Source organism: Periophthalmus magnuspinnatus, chromosome 13, assembly GCF_009829125.3.
Source record: "Periophthalmus magnuspinnatus isolate fPerMag1 chromosome 13, fPerMag1.2.pri, whole genome shotgun sequence".
NCBI lineage: Eukaryota > Metazoa > Chordata > Actinopteri > Gobiiformes > Gobiidae > Periophthalmus > Periophthalmus magnuspinnatus.
The window spans coordinates 12120570-12143117 of record NC_047138.1 but is presented as its reverse complement, the minus strand read 5'-3'; the positions used below and the strand labels follow the sequence as shown (position 1 = coordinate 12143117).

The 22548-nt window shown below is 41.6% G+C and overlaps 1 protein-coding gene across 3 annotated transcripts in view; it reads left to right on the top strand.

The window, feature by feature from the left end:
- gria4a (glutamate receptor, ionotropic, AMPA 4a) overlaps window positions 1-22548 on the top strand; it is a 178229-nt gene that overhangs the window by 72343 nt on the left and 83338 nt on the right. For all 3 annotated transcript variants that reach the window (XM_033977145.2, XM_033977144.2, XM_055225980.1), the window contains exons 4-7: window positions 5096-5148; window positions 6264-6395; window positions 12490-12543; window positions 13749-13907. In XM_033977145.2, the coding sequence (XP_033833036.1) occupies window positions 5096-5148; window positions 6264-6395; window positions 12490-12543; window positions 13749-13907 (398 nt within the window). The remainder of the gene's footprint in view (window positions 1-5095; window positions 5149-6263; window positions 6396-12489; window positions 12544-13748; window positions 13908-22548) is intronic.

Here is a 22548-nt window from a genome sequence, read left to right as displayed (position 1 = left end):
GGGGACAAGCACTTTGGCGCCCAGCCAGAAACAAGTGCAGGTAAAACACAACAGACACATTTCAGGTGCTGTTATGCTGCCAATAAAACTCTGTACAGAACATCAAAACTCTGCTTACCTCTTTGAATGTGCGGGCCTTATGTCCTTTATTCAGAGAGGGCCCTTGAGAGCAAGCTCTAGTTTGCAACAACTTAAACTTAAAAAAAATGCAGGGGTAAACAGTAGTCTTGTGTGAGGACCCGAGCCACTATGGTGTGTGGTGCATAAAGGCAAATGTAAAGTGGAGCTGCGTTAAGTCCCAGTGTTTCATTAAACTAAAGCCTCACTCATGTGCTCTGTTTGAGAGAAAAGTTTTCACTCCGATCACATCGTTATTTCATCCTCGCTGTTGGATCACAGCAATAGACTGTATATAGACATCTATGGTCACAGTGCAGACTGAGGAAGATGCAGCGCTGCACTGGGAAAGTGCACGTGCTTATGGACGAGACATTGTTGAGAATAATGAGTGGAATAAACACTTCCTCAAACTCTTCACTTCTGCTCCTCTCCACGAGTGTTATCTTTTCCTCATGTCTCAGACTTCCTCACTCCGAGCTGGCAAAGAAACAAGCTCTGTGTTTAGTTGGAGTTTTAAAAATTCTGTGTCTGGCACAGAGGGCGCCTACGTGATGCGTAAGCAAGCCTTATAAATGAGGCCACAACACAAAGAAAATGTACTCAGTTGCACAGAGTGAAGTCCCTCAGATTATGTGCTGACTCCCAAGTGAGTTGTAAATAAGTCATGAATAGTGCATAACAATTCACCTTAATTACACACTTACAATTTGATTATTACCAACCAACCCCAATGGGGGGTGTCCCAGTTTTTCATTTTGAAAATCTGGTCACCCTGATATTAGTATAATTTGTTTTGAATGCATCCAGTCCTGAGTATTGTTTTGAATGTGCTTTTTCACGTTCATTCAAATGTACAGAGCCACAAATAATAAAAGGGGTTGAATGGAATTTGAATCCACAAGGTCAAATATAGCTGCTCAAAGAAATTCAGATGATGGGGTTGCCGTTAGGAGTTACGGTATTAGTTAAGTTAAGCCTGAAGCGTTCTTAATAAATTATTTGTAGGTTATGAATCAAGTCTTTGTTCATGTTTATTAAGGCTAAGGTGTGGTTATTATAAAGTGTTAGACCACTGTTGATTTAAATTAGCATTTTCACCTGTGGTTCAAAAGTCTGATATTAGTTCTAGAAGAAGAAGAATTTTAACCATCGTGCTAAGTGAACTATTACAGCAGTTTTATAGTCGTTAGCTACATATACTATCATTTTCATGATGCATTTAGGAAAGGCCTAATACAATACCATCTCTCCCTGTTATTTAGCGTAGCATAAAAACAGCAGAATTCAAAAAATCCACTGACTTTCACAGCAGGCAGCAGTGTCTTCATGTTGGCTAGACTCCTTGTTGTCTTGGTTACCACTGAAGGGGAGGTGCCTGGATGCTGGAGGGCAGGGGGCTAGAGGTGAGCTGGGCGAGGGGAGTGGAGCTGAAAAGTAGGAAAGACTGATGCGTTTAGTAAGAGCAGGGGCCAAAGAGGCAAAGAGAGGGCAGGGAAGGAGGGAGGGGTCTATGGATGTACAGTTGTAAAAGAGGCTGCAGATTAAGAGGAAAGAGGAGGAAAGATGGAGCCAGAGGATGGATTGGTAACATTTGGGTTGTGCTCACCCGTGAATTGGCCGAGACAGGGTCCTTCATTACGGGCTCCCATCAGGCCGTGCTGCGGCTAATGTGCTGGAAAATGGGCAGTAAGGCTGTGATCTGTTTTATGCTCTGTGGTCCACTCCACACAGACGCCTCACATGCGATAGTGTGCTTAAATATAGGCTCTGGAGGCAGTTTGTTATCCGGGCAGGGGTCATTGTAGGCAGGTAAGCAGGCCCGTCCACAGAAGTTTGGGGGCCCGAGGGCAAGAAGCCTCACATGTGCCCCCCGCTAATATATATTAATGGGAAGAGCGTCCCCAACATTGACTATTGAAGATAGAGCTTTCTACAGTTACAAGCTATATATTGCTAGCCACAGTACAGGTGCATCTATTTAAATGTTCAGAAATGTAATTTAGGTTAATATTTCTACCTTTAGTCACTTTAATTTTTTTGTTTACATTGACAAGTTAAAGATGTACTATGTAACTGTCTGGAATGTTCCATGGTATGGCATGAAGACAACCAGGCGATGCCATCAAGTCAAGTTTCAGGTCAGGTCAGTGGAGAGGCAAGCTCCCTCACAGTTGGAATGCACGCTATTCACGTTTTTGAGCTATAAAAACATGAATAATAGAATAAATGAAAGACACTCAAGTCTACTGCTACACTGTGTAACTTTCCGGGCAAAACAATTCCATAAGACAGTTCCCGTTTTCTCAGTGCAGTGTCGTAATTGATAACCTTTCTTGCAATATTGAAGTACAAATAAATGAGCATTTCATAACAATTTCAAATCCAATTGAACTGCTAAATCAATTTTTTGTTTGTTTTTTTCCCAGCTCACATTCTTGTAAAGGTATCTCATTTCTTATGCTGATCCTGTTCATTTTAAAGCATTAACTGGTCACTTCTTAGGTTTTTTTTCTGAACCGCTAGCTCAGTTGGTAGAGCGTTTATCCACTGATTTTGAAGATTTGCAGTTCAAATCCTGCTGTCGATATAAATGTCCTTGGTAGAGCGGTCAGATCGATTGACCTACGGGTTGGTGGTGTGATTCCAGCTACCCCAGATGAATGCTGTCGTTGTGTCCTTGGGCATGACACTTAACCCACCTTGCAATGTGTGTGTGAACGGGTGAGCGGTTCCTTGATGTAAAGCGCTTTGAGTGTCTTTAATGTGGAAAAGCGCTATATTAAAAAATGTGACCGTTTACCATTGTACAGTAACTTCTTGCCACTTTACAAATAATTACTTCCTGTTTAAATCTCCCAGTGGCAAACTACTTCTGTCTGATTGGCTGTTTCACTAGTTCAGGTGTAGCTAATAAAGCGTCCAGCGAGCTTGTGTACGTTCCTCATTAGCGACAGAACGCACCTCGGCCAACGCTTTACTTCCAACACCTGTGCTGTATTTGAGCTGAACAGATCCGGTCTTACTCCCGATGATCACTTTAAGACTGAGCGGCCTATTATTATTACCATTTCTCACTTCTTTGCAGTGAAGAGACAGCTGTTTGGTGCAAAACGCTCTCATTAATTGCTACTCTAGTTACCCCCTGCTGTTTATAGCTCCGTGTTATCTTTGTACGTCCATTTATTCTTCTCCTATTAACCGTTGCCCACGATCATTCAACACACACAACTTTTATGGGAGTTTTTTTTTTTTTTTTTTTTTTCTCCACGATCTAAAATTAATAACCTCTCAGAAGCTCCCAAATGAGTTATCTTAAAGTTCACTGCTAAAAAGAGCACTGGTGACACTTTCTTTTTCAATAAAATGTCAGGATTCATTTTGTCACGCCTAATAATATGTGGTTCATTTTTAAACTACTTCTTTGATTAAGTGCTTTTGTCTCATGATAAACGTTATGGAGAGAGGTCATTTGTCCAGTACTGAAGAATGGCTTTGGTTAATTTAATCAGAAACACTTAAATACCACGGAAGAATACTGCTCCATAGTGGACCTATGTGTAAGACTGTGTGATTTAATGGTGCACTGTGTAACTTTTCTGGTTGGGGGTCTCTCGTTCTGCTTGTCTCCATTTGCCTGGAATGTTCCACAGTATGCATTTAACTTATATATATTGTGTGTGTAAATTACATTTGCTTTTATTGCTTTAAGGGCCCATATTATGCTGTTTTCTGCTCTGTGTTTTAATGCTGTTTCTTCATCAAAAACATATCTGGAGTTGTGTTTTGTTTCATTCACATATGTGTAACGCACAAACCCTCCATATTTAGGCTGTGTTCTTCTTTCAGACTGCAAACACTCTGTTCCACCTTGTGATGTCATGTAGTGATACAGGAATTGATCCACTGTGTTTTTAAACATCATACACCTTCACTAGGATCAGTAGGATGATTTTAGCCCTGGAACTGCCCATCTCTACCGAACTAACGGTAAAGGGTAGCTGTTAACTACCACTTCATGACATCACAAGGTGGAACAGAGCACTTTTGAAGATGTAGAAAGACTAAAGGATTACAGACTAAACATGTGTGAATGAAACAAAACAGAACTCTGGGTATATTTTTGATGATGTAACAACATTATAGTATGGCTTAAAGCTCACAAGAATACATTTTGTTTAATATATGATCTTTCAGAAAATACGTTGAAAAAATATGTATTCAGACTGTGAGTATGGGCTCGCCTCTTCACAGATCTGACCTGTAACTTCACCTGGTGGCATTACTATAGTGATAGATACTGTGGGCAAAGCAGGTTGTGGATTCTTGGTTGGAAAAGTTACACAATACACCTTTTAACCAACTACAAAACAAACCAGCAGCAAAACACTGGCCATTTAATGCAAATACAAGAAGAAGTACTCAATTTTCTTACTTAAGTAAAAGTACAGATACAAGATACTGATACTCAAGTAAAAAACAAAACATCTACTGAAGTAAAAGAATTAAAGCACCTTTTGATTTTGAGGTCTTATAAGGCTTCAAATGTAGTGATTTTGATAAAGATCCAGCACATCCCCCGCTGTAAATATTGGGTTTGATTGTGTAGTTTTTAGTATTTTATGCCATCAATCTAAGTTCCTATAATCATTACTGTGGACAAACTTTTATCAGCTAAATATATAATCTGCGGGTTGTGTTTAAGTAGAAGTCAACCATTTATTTTGACATTGTCTGTTCTAAAGAGACGATTGTAAAGTGTGGAAATGCTAACTACACTTTTGTATTCACATAATTGACAATTACAGAAGCATTTATCTGAGCAGGCTCCGGTGATATGATTTTAGGCCATAATACCCAGGTCTAATACCAAGCAACAAAACTCATTTATTGTAAATTGTTTGGTTTCTATTATTACCCAGTGCAATTTGTGTCTAACGTCTTTTTCCCTTTCTTTCTCCTCTCCTCTTTTGTCTAGGTTATGCAATTCTGCAGGCAATTATGGAGAGAGCAGGGCAGAATGGCTGGCAGGTCAGTACCACTTTATCTGGAGTCAAGCCAAAATGACACACACAATACACCTCATGACTTTGTGTTTTACCAAATCTATAAAGCTAAAGCACAAATAAAAATCTTACCCATTTTTCCCAAGTTTAATACGTTGGATTTATGTATTTTCTCATTGGATATCGGCAACACATGTGACATAAGAAAAGATAAACATTCCAGGTTGACAAATAAAAGTCGATGCCAACAGTGGGCCAGCAGTAGCTCAGTTGTTAGAATCCTGCTCCTGATGTAAAAAAAAACATTTATAATTTAAGTAAAGGTGGAAAAGCGTTATATAAAAACATGACTGACTTCTTTTGTTTTAATAAAGTGTCGCTCTGTAACTTTTCTGCTGGAGAGTATGCCACTTCCTTGTCTCTGTAGCATTGTAGCAACCACCAGAAATGTTACATAGTGCAGCTTTAAAGAGCCTGCACACAATTTTCTCCCATGTATTTGAGCAAAATGTGTCGCTCCCCAGTAAAGATTGTATAAAAGCAGCTCTTGAGGGGAAGCATTTTATTTTCAGATAACCAAGTGCGCATTTGCATGTTAGTTGTTACCTTTACCGTGACAGCAAAACTCTGCTCTGGCCTCTGAAAGTTGCGAAATGTGCTTATAAACTCATCACAGTGAATAATTAGGATGCTCGGAATGAATAAGGTAAGTGTGGAATAACTTTGGATCGCTGTAAACCTTTTCAAATCAACTTTTTTCCATGTTTATTCTCTTAAAAACATGTTTTCCATGATTTTAAGACAGTAAAAATGAGGTACATCTCCTCTACGTCAGTATTTAAACTGTCAAAAAATTTGTTATGGATTGAATTGACTAAATTGACTTCACAACCTCCTTTTCTTCACACACTACCATCAACCTATCATAATTGGAAAACCTATTACATACACTGGAAGAGCTCATTTGCAAAAACAGATAAGTCTTAGTATGGTCATTTCAAAAGCCAAGTTTATTTTACTTCTATCAAAACATGATCCCATCCCTTCATGATAAAATCCACTATATCTGGTTATACATTGCTGTACTGTATCTGGTTTTGCTATTGAACTCTTGACTTTAGTGTTTGCTCGTATGTACAGGTAAGTGCCATCTGCGTGGAGAGTTTCAATGAGGCGGCCTATAGGAGGTTGTTGGAGGATCTGGACAGACGACAGGAGAGGAAGTTTGTGATCGACCTGGAGCCAGAAAGACTACAGAGCATACTGGAGCAGGTAATGCACTCACACTGTATATATGAATATGAAGTCTAATGTAAAAGAGAGAAGAGGCGTTCTGAATGTGTGCATCAGTGTCAGTATGGGTGTGTTTGCCGAAGCTTCTGCTGTTTTGTCATCGGAAACGGCTGTACACACATTTGAGAGTATAGATTTTAAGGCGAGGCAAGTTTTTTGTAGAGCACAATTTGTATACATATTACACAATAAATGTCAAATCAGCTTCCAGTCAAAAATAAATAGCTCTATAGGTAAAGCTAGGTAAATACAGTTCATATATTAGACTTAACAGACTTAGAGAATTCTTTTTTGCATGTAAAAAAATACCTGAATATAGTGTAATCCAAGTTGTGGTATTTTAATATGATAGACAGATAGATAGATGGATAAATAAAAAACAGCACTAATAATAAATAGGGCAACAGTAGCTCAGTGTTCGTCCACTCATCTGAAGGTTGGCAGTTCCGATCCCACTCTCGAAGTAAACATCATTGGTAGAACGGTCAGATACACTGACACACAGGTTGGCGGCGATATTTCTGCTCCTACAGATGGATGCTGTCGTTGTGTCCTTGATGTAAAGTGCTTCATGCGCCGTGAAGGTGGAAAAGTGCTAAATAAAAATGTGACCATGACCAACATATGCTTTATTATTCGGCAGTGCACCATATATCTGTGAAAAACACTATTTAAATATATACAGTACTTACAGTATAAAACTGAACTTCAACATAGCAGTCTGCGGTCAAATAAACTCATAGCATGTGAATCGTTGGTATAGTACAGGAAATATTTTACTAATTTAACCTGTCACTAACGGAAAATGGCTAATTTTTGAAGGAGCCCAGTGCCTACCCATAGACTGTTTATATAAATGGACATAGCTAACCTGTTAGCCGCCACATTCTAAATAGGAAGTGAGCATGGGCACGCTTCCGGCTCTATCAACTTTGGCTCCAATTCACTTTACATTGAAAAACTGTCACTCCTCCCTTTGCTGTCAGGTTCGTCATTTTGGTTTTAAAAGGTTCATATTACCCCACTCTACATGGCCCTCATATTTTTATTTTGCTATTGTGTCCATAAATCAAGATATGAACATGAATAACAGACAAATCAGGCGCCTTCCTTTCCCGAGGTCACTCCCGCAAAGCGTTAGCAACAGGTTCACTTGACAGCGTTGCCAAGTGTCCACTCCCTGCTAAACCGGCGGTGTGGGTGGGATGGGGCTTTACGTACAACAGCCTCGCTCCAGATTGGGTCTTTCGTTGCTATGATACTCGCGGTTAGATTTCCAAATATGCCAAATTAGCCCCTTATAACCGCTAGCCTCGATGACCTTCATTTGACTGGAGCCGAACGCTATGGGTGACGTAACACTCACTTAGTCCACTTCTTTGTACAGTCTGTTTGCCCACCTCACCCTCTCCTCTCAATAGGCTTCTCTTTGACGGGCAGCGATGCAATGTAGAGTGTGGACTGTTACTTAGAGACTACTGAATGCATGTTATTATGGACACTGAATATTTTAATAGCGAAAATGTAGTAGCGGACTGTCATTGGCAAGAAGGTGGGGAAAGGGATTCTGGTGTATGAATTCCTTGTTAATTTGTAGAGTGACCTTTCTCAGCCACAGAATTTGTAATAAAATAAGACAAATTTGAGTATATTTTTGAAGTACACTGCTTAGAACCAACCTTCCATCTTGAAAAGTGCTTCTATTATTTTTGCCTGTGCAGAAGTTAAGGCTCATCTGTGTGTGGGCAGATGAGGCAGACCTCTGGAGTTATTTTACTTTCCTAATATCTCCTATTTATTGACAACCATTTCAATGTACCACTGTGCTTCTCGTCCCCTTTTCTTTGAAGTCAGTCGGGTTTCTTTTGCACCTCGCTGCTGCGTTTCTGTTAGCATTTAGAATACGCTGTAAAAATCACATTTCACTGCAATGCTAAACTATATGGGTGAGCAGTTCAAACAGGCTGAAAAACATATGAGCAAAAGGGAGTTTGTGAGAGTAATTTTTTTTTTAATTTTGCCTGTCTGAGGGACCATTACGTTTTAACCATGTAGTAAAAAACATAAAAATACTAAAGTTTAAAGAGAGGAGAGAGGAGGCAGCCTAAGTTGATTGGAAGCAAGCATGCTCTGGCTTCAATTCACTTTCTATTAAAAAACCTTCTCCTCTCTCTCCGTAACTACTGCTGTCAGACTCGTCATATTGATCTTAAAAGTGTTGCATTAACCCGCTCTACATGATTCTGGTGTTTTTATTTCGCTATTTTGTCCCTAAATCACGATAGTAACTTTAATAACAGACAAATCAAGTGGCTTATTTCCCCGAGTTTGACGTTGCTAAGCTTCCGCTCCTTGCTAAACCAGTGGTGCGGGCGGGAAGGGGCGTTATCTTCAACATTCTCGCTCAGGATTGGCTCTTTGGTTGCTATGATGCTCGCAGTCGGAATTCTAAATATGAAACTCGGCTCTAAATTACCAGCTATAACTGCTAGCCTCAACGAGCTTCATTTGACTGGAACCGAACGCTATGGGTGATGTCACACTCACTTAGTTCATTTCTTTATACAGTCTATGGTTCAGACTTACCTGTGCTCACTGGTTGTCTTCTCTCAAGCTAAAGAAACTATCCAACAGCAGTAACGCAGGTAGCATCTAGTGGTGAAGCGTGAGAATACAGGTTGGCCAATCTAATTACAGATGCTAGCTTTAAAGTGTCTGTGTAATCCCTCAGTCGTCCAGGTCTGATCCATAGCAAAAGATGAAGTTAAAATCCGTCAACTGGACAAATCGTTGTAGCGGTGAAGACATTTCTGAAAGTATAAAGAGCTCCTGTCTCCAGTTTCAGCCTGAATGACCCTATGTAACCATTAGTGGCCCTTCTGTTGTTCTTTTTGTTTGCTTTGGGTCTGAGGATGGAATCATATCTGTGAGAGATTATGTATGAGGCCCCCTTTCCTGTTTAAAGAAGGATTGTCTTTCCTTAAAAAAATAGCTCTCATAGATCTATGATTCCAATGATTCCATCCTCAGACCCAAAGCAAACAAACAGAAACAAAGAGAACAATATGGGGATTGGGGCATTAAAGGTCGAATAAGGTTGTTAAGGCTGAAACTGGAGATAATATCTGTTTATCCCTTATGCTCAGGAAATGAACATTCAAAATAATCACGATACAATATTTTTGTAGTAGCATCTTAGCATTAGTTATAAGTCTTCCGCTAGCTTTAAAAACAAAAGCTTTAAAAACACATGTCAAAACAACCCCTGTAGTTAGCTTGTATTTCTGTACTCACTACTTACCATAATCCCAAAACAACTTCCCTCTTTCTTATTCTCATTCACAAATCTGAGTCGACACACGTTCAGACAGGCTTCATGCTAATTGGCTCGTGTGATGAGACAGGGCCCACGCTCACACAGAGCCCCCCTCACAGCAGCCCGGCCCTGCAGCGCCAGCTTTGGCTACTCTCCCCGATACCACAGACAGGCACCAGGATTGTCTACGGGCCTGCCAGCTGCACTGAGAGACAGAGAGAGAGAGAAGAGAGAGGAAGGAGTGCGAGAGGGGGAGGGAGAGCGGGGGAGAGGCAGAGGAGAAGATACAGGGGGAGAAGCAGTGCAAGAGACTGAGGATGAGAGAGGTGGAAAGAGAGTCAGGGATAAAGGAAGAGAGGAAGGTGAGTGAAAAGAGAGAGAGAATGAGACAGGGAGAGACGGAGGGTGAGGGAGAGAGATACTAAGGGGAGTGAGAGCAAAAGAGAGGGTGGAGGGGGAAAGAGAGAGAGAAAATGAGAGCAAGAGAGGGAGAAGAGGAGGGAGGGGGGGGGTGCAAGAGAAGGAGGGGGAGTTAAAGAGGGAGAGCGAAGGAGTGCAAGAGAAGGAGGGTGAGAGAGGCAGGAGAGGGAGTCAGGGAAAGGAGGAGAGGAGTGTGGGTGAAAAGAGAGAGAGGGAGAGAGATAGCAAGAGATTGAGACAAAACAGGGAGAGACGGTGGGTGAGAAAGAGAGATACTAAGAGAAGGGGAGTGAGAGCAAGAGCGAGGAGGGAGATGGAAAGAAAGAGAGAAAGGAGGGGAGTTAAAGAGGGAGAGAGACAGAGGTAAAGCGAAGGAGTGCAAGAGAAGGAGGGTGAGAGAGGCGGGAGAGGGAGTCAGAGAGAAAGAGGGAGAGAGGAGGGTGAGTGAAAAGAGAGACAGGGAGAGAGAGTGAGACAGCAAGAGAAGGTGGGTGAGTGATAGTGGAAGAGAGACAGAGAGAAGGAAAGCAACTGAATAAATGTAAGAGAGCAGAGGTCAGAGGGAGAGGGGAAGAGAGGAGGGTGAGTAAAAGAGGGAGATACACAGAGACATGGAGTGAGTTAGTGAGAGAATGAGAGAAAGAGGGAGAGAAGGAAGGTGAGGGAGGGAGCAACTAGGAGAAGGAGAGTGAGAGAAACAAGGGGGAAGAAGGGAAAGAGAGAAGAAATGAGATGGAGAGAATGAAAGAAAAAGAAGGAGAGAGAGTATGAGTCAGGGAGAGAGGGAGAGAGAGGGTGAGTGAGCAGTGAGGGGGTGGTAGACAGCTCTGTGGAGAAATCGATTAATTACCCTGATACAGAGTGGGGTGGGATTTTGATACAGCAAATGTGATTAACACGAGTTACAGTTGATTTCTGGTTGAAAATGCCATCGCTGCTCTATTGGCGTCAGCTGTATTTTGCTAGAAACACTCCAAAACATATTTACTGTTGTCCGCATTGGCAGAGTGGTTAGCTTATGTTTTATGTGGGCTCAGGCTTGCTTAGTGACCATGGGTGCTGTCCGCTAGAGCTGTCAAAAAAATATACCCAAATATGATATAATACTAAAATAAAATGTAAATAAGAACGACAAAATTGGTACTTTACTGAATAGTTTTAGAATGGTCTTGACCTATATCAGACCTAAGACCATATTGTAAAAAGAGGTTTATTTGATTATTATTGAGGTATCGATCCCATAGACCAGGGGTGTCCAAACTATGGCCCGGGGGCCAAATGCGGCCCTCAGACCAGTTTCTTTTGGTCCCCAGGCCTCCTGCTGAACCCGCCCAATTGATAAGCAGTAAGCAGTACTTTTAACAGTAAATTAAACTATTTCTATCACTATATCTTCAAACATCACATTCTTATTAATATACAGCGGCTCTGTCAAAGCTGTGTATAAAGCACCGCACTGAATTGATCACCGGTGTATGGCCCTCCGCTTCGAATATGTTTTGAGATGTGGCCCTTAAAAAGTTTGGGCACCTCTGCCATATACTGTGGAGAGGAGTGGACTAAAGGAGTGGACTAAAGGAGTGGACTAAAGGAGTGTGACATCACCTATTTGGCTGGAGTATTCAGCTCAGCGAGGCTAGCAGTTATAGGAGTTCCATATTTGGAATTTGGGAGCGACCTTGGAGAATGAAGGCAGTTGATTTGTCTCTTATTAATGTTCATATCTTGAGTTACGGTGAGTGGGTTAATACGGACAGTTTAAGGCGAAAATGACGAGCCTGACAGCAGCAGTTACAGAGAGAGGGGCGACATTTTTCTAATGTAAAGTGAATTGAGTCGATGGAGCCGACAGCGCTCCCATGATCACTTCCTATTTGGAACGCGGCACACTGGCGGGTTAGCTACGTCCATTTATATTTACAGTCTATCATTGATTCTCTTACTTATTGAGCCTGAAATTTTAGTATTGTGCCAACTCTAATGAAAAGATATGAAAAATGAAGAGTCTTTGTCTTATTTGTATATGCATATGTCCCTTGAACCAGAGGAATTTGAGTTGAAGTGAGTTTGATATGACTAGCTTTTTCACTGCAAAGAATGAATGGACCAGTCCGATCAGGCTATAGAATTTTTGCTCAGCTACAAAGGAGTTTATAGTGTTTTTATGTTTGAACATTCTCATTGGATAAGCGTATTGAACTCAGCGATTGCCCCAAATTGACTTATTACATGAACTAAACAACACCTGAAGTTTAAATAGTGTCTCACCCTGTTATATTGCATTAATAACAAAGATATGAATGAGTCCAGTAATGTTTCCTCTGTGTCTGTCTCCAGGCTGTGAGTGTGGGGAAGCATGTGAAGGGATATCATTACATCATCGCAAATCTGGTAAGCGCTCCCACTGCCATATGGGTTTTGGAATGATATTTTTTTGCCACAGTAACATCTAATACAACTGTGCCATGTTTTTTTTTTTTTTTTTATTGTGAAAAATGCATGTGCTGGAATGTTACTATACTATAACATGGAAAATGCAATATAGGCTTATTAAAGGGAACGTTTCTGACCCTTCACTATTAAGGTGAAGGGTCAGAAACATCTATTCTTTGTTTGAGGTGTTGTTTTGAATGTTTCACAAAATGACATAAAACTAGAAGTACGGGACCCCAAAAAATTTTAATTAAAACACCTGTAGCTGAAGAAATGAAAGATAAGTTTATACAAGGCAAATTAATAACGTTTCCATGGAGACAAGCACATACCAGGCCCTCCAAAAGAAATCATATACAATGCAACTTTAACGCTAATTAAGGGTTTATCTTATATTAAATTGGTCATGTTTTAGGGGTCTGTTTCAAGTATCATTGCAAGCTTTCCAGAAAATGTTGTTCCATCATAAAAATGTGTTAAATATAGTTTATTAAGTACATTTTTTTAAAGATTCCAAACAAAAACATAAACGTGTATGAGGGTACATGCATTCATTACTATGGCAACACCTAAATTAATTTACACCCTCCCAAGACTCCGCACAATAAATCTGCCCCCATAAAAAAGGTGTACAGTTTTTTTTTCTAACTTCTTACTGTTATTTATCATTGTGTCTTAAAAAAGTGCACTATGCCGCCCTCTGTTGGCCACATCGCCTATTTTAATTAAAACCATCTGTATCAGTCAGATCAGGTTTTAAACGGTTGTAGATGACACAAAGCTGTTCAATGGATGACCAACATATTTTGAGAAAGACGAGTCAAATCATATTAGAGGCCCTTTACATAATCAGTGTTTTGCATTTTAGCTTTTTTAGCATTCTGGACATGTTAGCTTTATATTCTCAGTTCTTCTCTGCCCACTCCCCAAATGGATCCCTCTTTCGGCTCTCCTCCTCTCTGCATGAGGTCTTAACAGTGGATAGAGTTGCATATAAAGAAAGGGTATACATAATCAGGCATACTGCAGTAGCATGTGGAGTTTGGATAAGAAATGAAGATGCGCCCTCTCTCTCTCTCTCTCTCTCGCCTATTGCCTGAGGCTGTGGGCCCACTCTGCCTTTTTTCTTTCACTCACTTTCTCCTCTCTTCTTTTTGTACCAGGGTTTTAAGGACATATCTTTAGAGCGCTTCATGCATGGAGGGGCCAACGTGACCGGATTCCAGCTGGTGGACTTCAGTAAGCCAATCGTTATTAAACTAATGCAGCGCTGGAACAAACTGGATCAGAGAGAGTACCCGGGATCAGAGAGCCCACCCAAGGTACTTAAAACATGACATCTTATTATCAAATACATGCTTTTGCCAGGGGGACTATGGCTCAAACCATTATTTTCATTTTTGCTCCTTTTTTTGCCGTTCTATTCTATTGCAATGCAATTAAAACAACCAGTAGCAAAAGGCTATAGCAATATCTCCACAGACCTTAGACCATAGACTGTAAAAAATGGACATAGATAATCTGCCAGCTGCAGGAACATGCTAGAAAGTGAGCGTGGGCACGCTTCCGACTCCATCAACCCTGGCTCCGATTCAGTTTCTATTGAAAAAAATGTCACCCCTCTCTGTAACTGTCGATGTCAAGTTCATCATTTTGTTCTTAAAATGTTCATATTATTCCCCACTTCATGATCCTGGTGGTTTTATTTTGTTATTTTGTCCGTAAATCAAGATATGAACATTAATAACAGACCAATGAGGCGCCTTCTTTCCCTGAGGTCATTCCTGCTAGCATTAGCAACAGGTTTGATTGACAGCCTTGCTAAGCTCCCACTTCTTGCTAAACCAGGGATGTGGGCGGTAAGGGGGTGCTACCTTCAACAGCCTCACTCCAGATTGGCTCTTTGGTTGCTATGATACTTACTGTCGGAATTGCAAATACGGAACTCGGCTCTAAATTTGTCCTTATAGCTGCTAGTCTCAGTGAGATTCACATGACTGGAACTGAACACTATGGACGACGCCACATTCACTTAGTCCAATACATTATGCAGTCTATGGTTCAAGTATCGTGCAAAACGTGAATGGACCACAAAATGTATCATATAGGTACAGAAATGTCACTCATGCTCATATATTCATCCTCCCAACTCTAGATGTATAGTTGTTGTTTTTTTCCATTTTGCTGAAGTCTTTCAATTACAGGTCCATTTTTATTTGAGGGGACTACTGTTAGGGCAGCACCAAGTTCTTCCCAAGTTCTTCAGGGTTTAAGAAGAACTTGAATTGGACACTAATTTTTAGCATTCTGGTGATTAACCATGCATTAGTTTATACTCATTGATTTGTTATTATTAGGTTGTTATTATAAGTACTTTTAATTGAAACTAAACTAAAACGAGGGTCTCCTTGAAACTGCCCCCCAAATATGTGGGGATGACATCAAAAATTGGTTGATACAGATACAGTATTGCGATCCAAAAAGGAACAACAGTGATTCAAAGATGGACGAACGGTCGTAATGTTTTTCATATAATTAGGTCCACTGAGGTGCAAGTGATGTATCGATTTGTTAGCGTTGCCTGACATACATCCTGTTTTTAATGTTCAGACAATATTTAGTTATTTTGATGCTTTAATCCATCCACATGTAACATACTTTAGCTAAGAACGACATTTGTATCCATCACTTCCTTATTCCTCCCCTCACACTTCTATTGACTTGTCCCTGACCTGAAGCAATTTGTGCATACATTATGGAGGAATATGTCCACCCACCTATTAAAAATACATAACGCTGCAGTTCTATGGCGCTCACGCTCGGGCTACAGAATGACCAGGGAGCGCCCGACCCTCTCTCTCTCCCCCGGAACATCTCCTCTGCTCATTAGCGCACGGGCTCCTTTGAAAGCTCCTTTATAATGAACCCTGCGCACCTTGTTTCATGTAGGCCTGTGGTGTATAGCTCATCTCATGCGCTCGTACTTTCTCTTCTTTCTAATTACACTGATGCCATGTGTTCAACAGAGCGAGTTGTTCTGCGGTGGGATGGTCAATACTAGCTCTCTTCGGGTCTCTGCGGTGATTCCAATTGTGGTTGTTGTTTGAGATATAGAGATTGGAGGGAAATGCAGTTGTTATACTGTTGGATCATTGCTTTGGTGTTTTGTTGTCGTTTAACCTAGTAAGTAACGCATAGGGATACTTGATAAGCCCATGTTGTCTACTATAAATGCAAATGGCTGCACAGAATGGGGAAATAACGTTGTGTAGGCTGTGGTTAAAAAAGTTGCGATGTTTTTTTGCCAAAGTGTTAGATATCTGCTAAGAAGGTTATGGGTTATTGTGACTTGTACTGGGTGTAGTCCAATTGTTCATATGTTACAAATAGGGCCATGCATTTCATCACAGCAGGGGTGTCAAACACATTTTCACCGACGGCCACATCGGCAAAATAGCTGCCCTCAAAGAACCAGATGTAAAATAAATCTAACTACATTTTTAACTTGTTAATTAACTGTTTCTGTATTTATTACTTACTCAAGTTACAAATATTACATATGTATTTGCCTAAATGTAAAACATATGTCTCACTGCATATCTCCTGATAAAATGACATTTTAAGACCATCATACCTTTTAATTTACCCTGTTGAGGGCCACATAAAATGATGTGGAGGGCCACATTTGGCCTGTGGGCCTTGAGTTTGACACATATGGTCTAAAGGTTTGCAGATTTTGTTCATCAGCCTGTGAGCTTTAAGACAATCCCGGGGAACTTGAAAGAATTTGGCTGTTGCTGAAAAGTGATGCCTTCTCTTGAACCTTATTATTAAAGAAGACATATTGCACCTGTATCTGCCATATACTTATAATCTGCAACATTGATCAATTATTGACTTCGCAAAAGAAGCTATTCCGCTGACTTCTGGATTTGGAAATTGTGTAGCCCAATGGGAGCCAGTTTATGGTTGTGTATAATTATCATCACAACACAGTTCCACTCTGCCAGGCCATGCTGTCGGCCAAATTGGAGTAAGTAAAGAGCAGTGGGTGTGTACTGACAGCAATGAAACATGCAATGAAACGTGCATGAATCACTCTAAATACAACATGGATAAATGAGAAGTGAAAGTAATTATAACATGGATAAAAGCTCTAAAAAGGCAGTTTCATGCTGACGTATTTACATTTTTAAATAAGGAAAAGCACAATTGAATATAAAAAGGGTTAAAGGGCACATATTATGCAATTTTTTAACTGTGTTATAATGTTTCCTCATCAAAAACATACCTGGAGTTGTGTTTTGTTTCATTCATACAAACCTCGCATATTTAGGTTGAGTTCTTCTCTCAAACAGAAAACACTCTGTTCCACCTTGTGATGTCATGTGGTAAGACAGGAAGTGCTTCACTGTGTTTTAAACTCCATACATCTTCACTAGAATCATTTAGCTAATTTCATCCCCAGAATTGCCAATCTCTACTAAACTAAAGGTAAAAGGTAGTAGCAGTTAACTTGAAGACTACCACTTCATGACATCACAAGTTGGAACAGAGCATTTTGAGTTTTGGAGATGCAGACACACTGATAATAAAGTGTTTCTGAAACATGTGTGAATGAAATAAAAGACATTTCTGGGTATATTTTGGATGAGGTAACAACATTCTAACATAGCTAGAACCTCACGAGAGTCAAGTTTGCGTAATATAGAACCTTTAAGCAATGACATGGGGAAAAAGTCTAAACTAATTTCTTGCTATGTCACCCAACAGACGAGAAAGTTAGCAGCTGTGTTTATAATCCTGACCATTTTTGGATCTGGAATAAGTGTCCCAAAAGTGCCAGTACATTTGCGCCCCCCGCTGGTTTATCTTATGTGATCCTTGGTCTTGTTGACTGACAGGTTGAGTGTGTCTGTGCCAGTGTGGAAATCATGTCCAACAGCCTGGCTCCAGTCTCCGGCCCCGCTCTCTGACTACACAACAGATGTTCAGCTAGAGTCCGCACCAGCCAACCATAGCAAGAGTTCTACTGCAGCCAATGGGATTATACGGAGCTGCAGCAATCCTAATAACATTTTCTGTTAGAAGAGATTTGACCTGGTGAGCCCTCATCTGTTATATGTATAGGTCTGTGTTTAATTTGTGCTCGGTCATGAACACCCGCAGTGAGAGAGAGAGAGAGAGAGGAACGGAGAGAAACGGAGAGGGACAGTAAAAGAGAGTGAGGGAGAGGGAAAGAAAAAGGGAGGGAGAGAGAGAGCAAAAGAGTGAGGGAGATAGAGAGAAACAGAGAGAGAAAGCAAAAGAGTGAGGGAGAGAGAAAGGGAGAGAGAGGGAGAGCAAAAGAGAGTGTGGGAGAGGGAAAGAAAAAGGGAGGGAGAGAGAGAGCAAAAGAGAGTGAGGGAGAAAGAGAGAAACACAGAGGGAAAGCAAAAGAGTGAGGGAGAGAGAAAGGGAGAGAGAGGGAGAGCAAAAGAGAGTGATGGAGATAGAGAGAAACAGAGAGGGAAAGCAAAAGAGTGAGGGAGAGAGAAAGGGAGGGAGAGCAAAAGAGAGTGAGGGAGAAAGAGAGAAACAGAGAGGGAAAGCAAAAGAGTGAGGGAGAGAGAAAGGGAGGGAGAGGGAGAGCAAAAGAGAGTGATGGAGATAGAGAGAAACAGAGAGGGAAAGCAAAAGAGTGAGGGAGAGAGAAAGGGAGGGAGAGCAAAAGAGAGTGAGGGAGAGAGAAAGGGAGAGAGAGAGAAGGAAAAAGAGAGGGAGCGAGAGAGAGCAAAAGAGAGTGAGGGAGATAGAAACAGAGAGGGAAAGCAAAAGAGTGAGGGAGGAGAAAGGGAGAGAGGGGGAGAGCAAAAGAGAGTGAGGTAGAGAGAAAGGGAGAGAGAGGGAGAGCAAAAGAGGGTGAGGGAGAGAGAAAGGGAGAGGGAGAGCAAAAGAGGGTGAGGGAGAGAGAAAGGGAAAAAGAGCGGGAGAGAGAGAGAAAGGGAAAGGGGAAAAAGAGAGGGAGAAAGAGAGCAAAAGAGAGTGAGGGAGATAGAGAGAAACAGAGGGAAAGCAAAAGAGTGAGGGAGGAGAAAGGGAGAGAGGGGGAGAGCAAAAGAGAGTGAGGTAGAGAGAAAGGGAGAGAGAGGGAGAGCAAAAGAGGGTGAGGGAGAGAGAAAGGGAGAGGGAGAGCAAAAGAGGGTGAGGGAGAGAGAAAGGGAAAAAGAGTGGGGGAGAGAGACACAGAGAGAGAGAGAGCAAAAGATAGTGAGGTAGAGAGACAGAAAGGGAAAAAGAGAGGGGGAGAAAGCAAAAGAGAGTGAGGGAGGGAGAAAAGGAGAGGGAGAGAGAGCAAAAGAGAGGGAGAGGGAGGGAGGGACAGAGAAAGAGAGAGAAAGCAAAAGAGATGGAGAGAGAGAAAGTGAAAAAGGGAGGGAGAGATAGAGCAAAAGAAAGTGAGGGAGAGAGAGAGATAGAGAAAGGGAGAGAGGGGGAGAAAGAAAGACAGAGGGAGAGACGGCAAGAGAAAGAGAAAAGGAGAGAGAAACAGACAGAGAGCTAAAGAGAGTAAGGGAGAGAGAGGGAGAGGGGGGAGGAGAGCAAGATAGAAAGAAATAGAGGGGGAGAAAGAGAGGGAGAGAGAGCAAAAGAAAGTGAGAGAGAGGGGGAAGAGAGAGAAAGGGTGAGAGGAATAAAGGGAGAAGAAGAGAGAGGGAGAGAGACAGAAACAGAAAAATGAGAGAAACAGAGAGATAGAGAGAGCAGAAGAGCGGGAGACAGAGAGCTAAAGAAAGTGAGAGGGAGAGAGAGGTGGAGAGAGAAAGGAATAAAAAAGAGAGGGAGAGAGAAAGAGAGGAAGAGAAAGGGAGAAAGAGAGAGTGAATGAGAGAGACTATAGGTCTATACTGGTCTTGCTTGACCATGTTCTTTTATCCTGTTTTAACACTTTAACATAGGACTTTGTCAGGTCAAATATTATCTGTCTATTGTCTATCTCCAGATGTAAAACTCGTGTCCTTCAGGTTATGGAGGCTTACACAGTTCTTTTCATAGAGAGCGGATTTAAATACATTCTCGTGTATGCTATCATAGGTTTGATATTATCTGGTGTTATGTAAGACATGCCTGTGATATGAATAAGAAATAAGTCTTTATTAAAGCAGTTTTTTATATGCAGAAGCTAACGTCCAGGTGTGTTGTTTTTATGGCATAATATTCCCTCAAAAAGACAAAGTTGATTCATCCCTACCAGAGTCATTTTTTTGTTGTATTTTTCTCTTTTAATAAGATCTGGATTACTGATCAGAAGGAGCATAGTTAGGTCCATAATCTTCTAAGTTAATGGATTCTTCTAAGGTTGTGCTCACACTTCACACAGCCTATTTTAGTCTGTTCTAGTCCTGGTTCAGTCCCACTCTATCTACAGTATATGTCCAAGGTGCTGAAGGCCAACCTGATTTTAATTGTCTTAAAAACTTGAAAAACAGAACTGGTTCAAATGCATTCCTCACTTTACTGAAACATTCCTTTTCTTTTCTTTATTCTTTTATTTATTCATTTTTTTTTTTTTTTTTAATTTAAATGTATTTATTTATTTATATATATTTCGCTTCAGGTTCCGGTTGAGTGAACGCTGGCGCGCTTTGACGCTGCTGCGCACGGGCAAATAAAACATTGTTTTACGATACTGGACACAGTGATTGTCTGTGGCTTACGGACTATTCTCATATCCTCTATAATCATCACTTCTCTGCCACTGTCATTTGCATTTCCACTCGCTGGACCTTCTGGGACCCCCCGGCTACTATACTGTAGCCTATCCATTGCTGGTTCCCGCCTCTTTCCTGTATCCCATCTTGGAGCTATGTGGATTTACAAAATAATGCGCTGGTTTGCACTCACCATACTCCTCGGATCCATTCTTCATCTGCAAACTAAAGCAATCATCCAGTATTCCGCTGTTGAACTGTTGAAATTTCGCCATGCCACTTTCACTCCACAACTCCCATCCGGGCTCCTTGTCCCACCTGACATCGCCTACCAGTCCCGTCTGAGGTATATACACCGTGGAACTCGCCGTAGTTTCCAATACAATGACTCCCACTGAATAAAATCCTTTTGGTCCACAACCCGCCGCCACCGCTCCCGATACGCGCCGCGTCACGCCGATCACAGTGTGCTCTTCACTCCTCCCCGCTCCGCTCCGGCTCCTGTCTGCTCCACCGACTCCACCTCAGTCAACTACTACTCAACATCCGCTCACTTAACGGCAAGGGGCATCTGGTCCAGGATCTCCTCGCAGACCGAAAGCTTGACTTTCTGTGCCTCACTGAAACGTGGCAGCAGCCCGGTGACTTCGCCGCTCTCAACGAGGCAACTCCGGCAGGTTTTGTTTACAGCTGTGAGCCCCGCGCACGTGGCCGGGGTGGTGGCCTCACGATGATTCACCGCGAGACCTGGAAAGTCCTGCCCGTGTCTGCCCCTGCCTTCTCCTCCTTCGAGTACACCGCTTCACTTCTCCCTGGACCTGCCACCACCATTGTTGCCACTGTTTATCACCCACCTAAATACAACAAGGATTTTCTGAATGACTTCTCTCATCTCCTCACTCATCTCTCTTTATTGTCTCACAATACTGTCATTCTTGGCAACTTTAATTTTCACCTGGACAATTTTAATAATTCTCATGCTAAAGACTTCTCATCCTGTTTAGATATCCTGTTAGCCTTGGTTTACAACAATACATTCACTTTACCACTCACTGCAAAGGTCACATTCTGGACTTAGTATGTAGCTCTGGTTTCATTCCCACTGACTGCACACCTCACACACTCCCATTCACTGACCATATGCTCATCACCTTCGGTCTCAAACTCACACTATCCAAACTCCTCCTCCCCCGCACCATATATTTCTGTAAGATAAAGGACATTCACATCAATACTTTTTCTTCTGACATTAATAACTTCCCCAGTACAGATCTGAACACGCCACCTGACGACCTGATTTCTCACTACAACAACAACCTACATACACTTCTGGACACTCACGCTCCCCTCAAAACAAGATCAGTCTCCTTCTCCCGCTCTGCACCCTGGTTCACTTCCGCTCTACGACAACTTAAAGCCAAAGAACAACAACTGGAACAACTTAAAAACAAAACTGGACTTACAATACACTTGGACATGTACAATAACCACATTCAACACTACAAAGACTCAATTTACACTGCTAAATCCACCTACTACTCCGGCCTCATTCACTCCAACAAACGCAACTCTAGGACCCTTTTCTCACTTCTCTCCAACATAACAAAACCCCCTGACTCTCTCCCCAATCACCTGTATTCCTCTGATTTCTGTAACTCACTAATGTCATTTTTTGTCTCCAAGATCACAACCATCCATCAATACCTGATAAGTGGAGCTGCAGTTTCTGGAGTGGACACCTTCTCTCCCCGCTTTTCAACAACATTTTCAAGCTTTTCTCTTCCCCCTGTTCTAGCTGTCTCTGAGTACATTCTTAATTCCAAACCCTCTACCTCCCAACTTGACCCTATTCCTACAGCTCTTGTTAAATCATGTCTCTCTTCTCTTGCCCCCGTCATTACTAACATCATTCACTCCTCCCTGATTACTGGTTCGGTTCCTTCATCTTTCAAAACTGCTTCTGTTACCCCTATTCTGAAAAAACTGGTCTAGGTCCTAATAATTTCAATAACCTTCATCCTATTTGCAACCTGCCCTTTATCTCCAAAATTCTTGAAAAAACTGTTGCTTCTCAACTCCACACCCATCTTGCCACCTACAGCATCTATGAACAGTTTCAATCCGGTTTCCGCCCACTCCATAGCACAGAAACAGCACTTCTTAGAATCACCAATGACCTCCTTCTAGCCTCTTTACTCTCCATTCTCATCCTCCTTGATTTAACAGCTGCCTTTGACACCATCTCCCACAACATTCTCATTCACAGACTTCA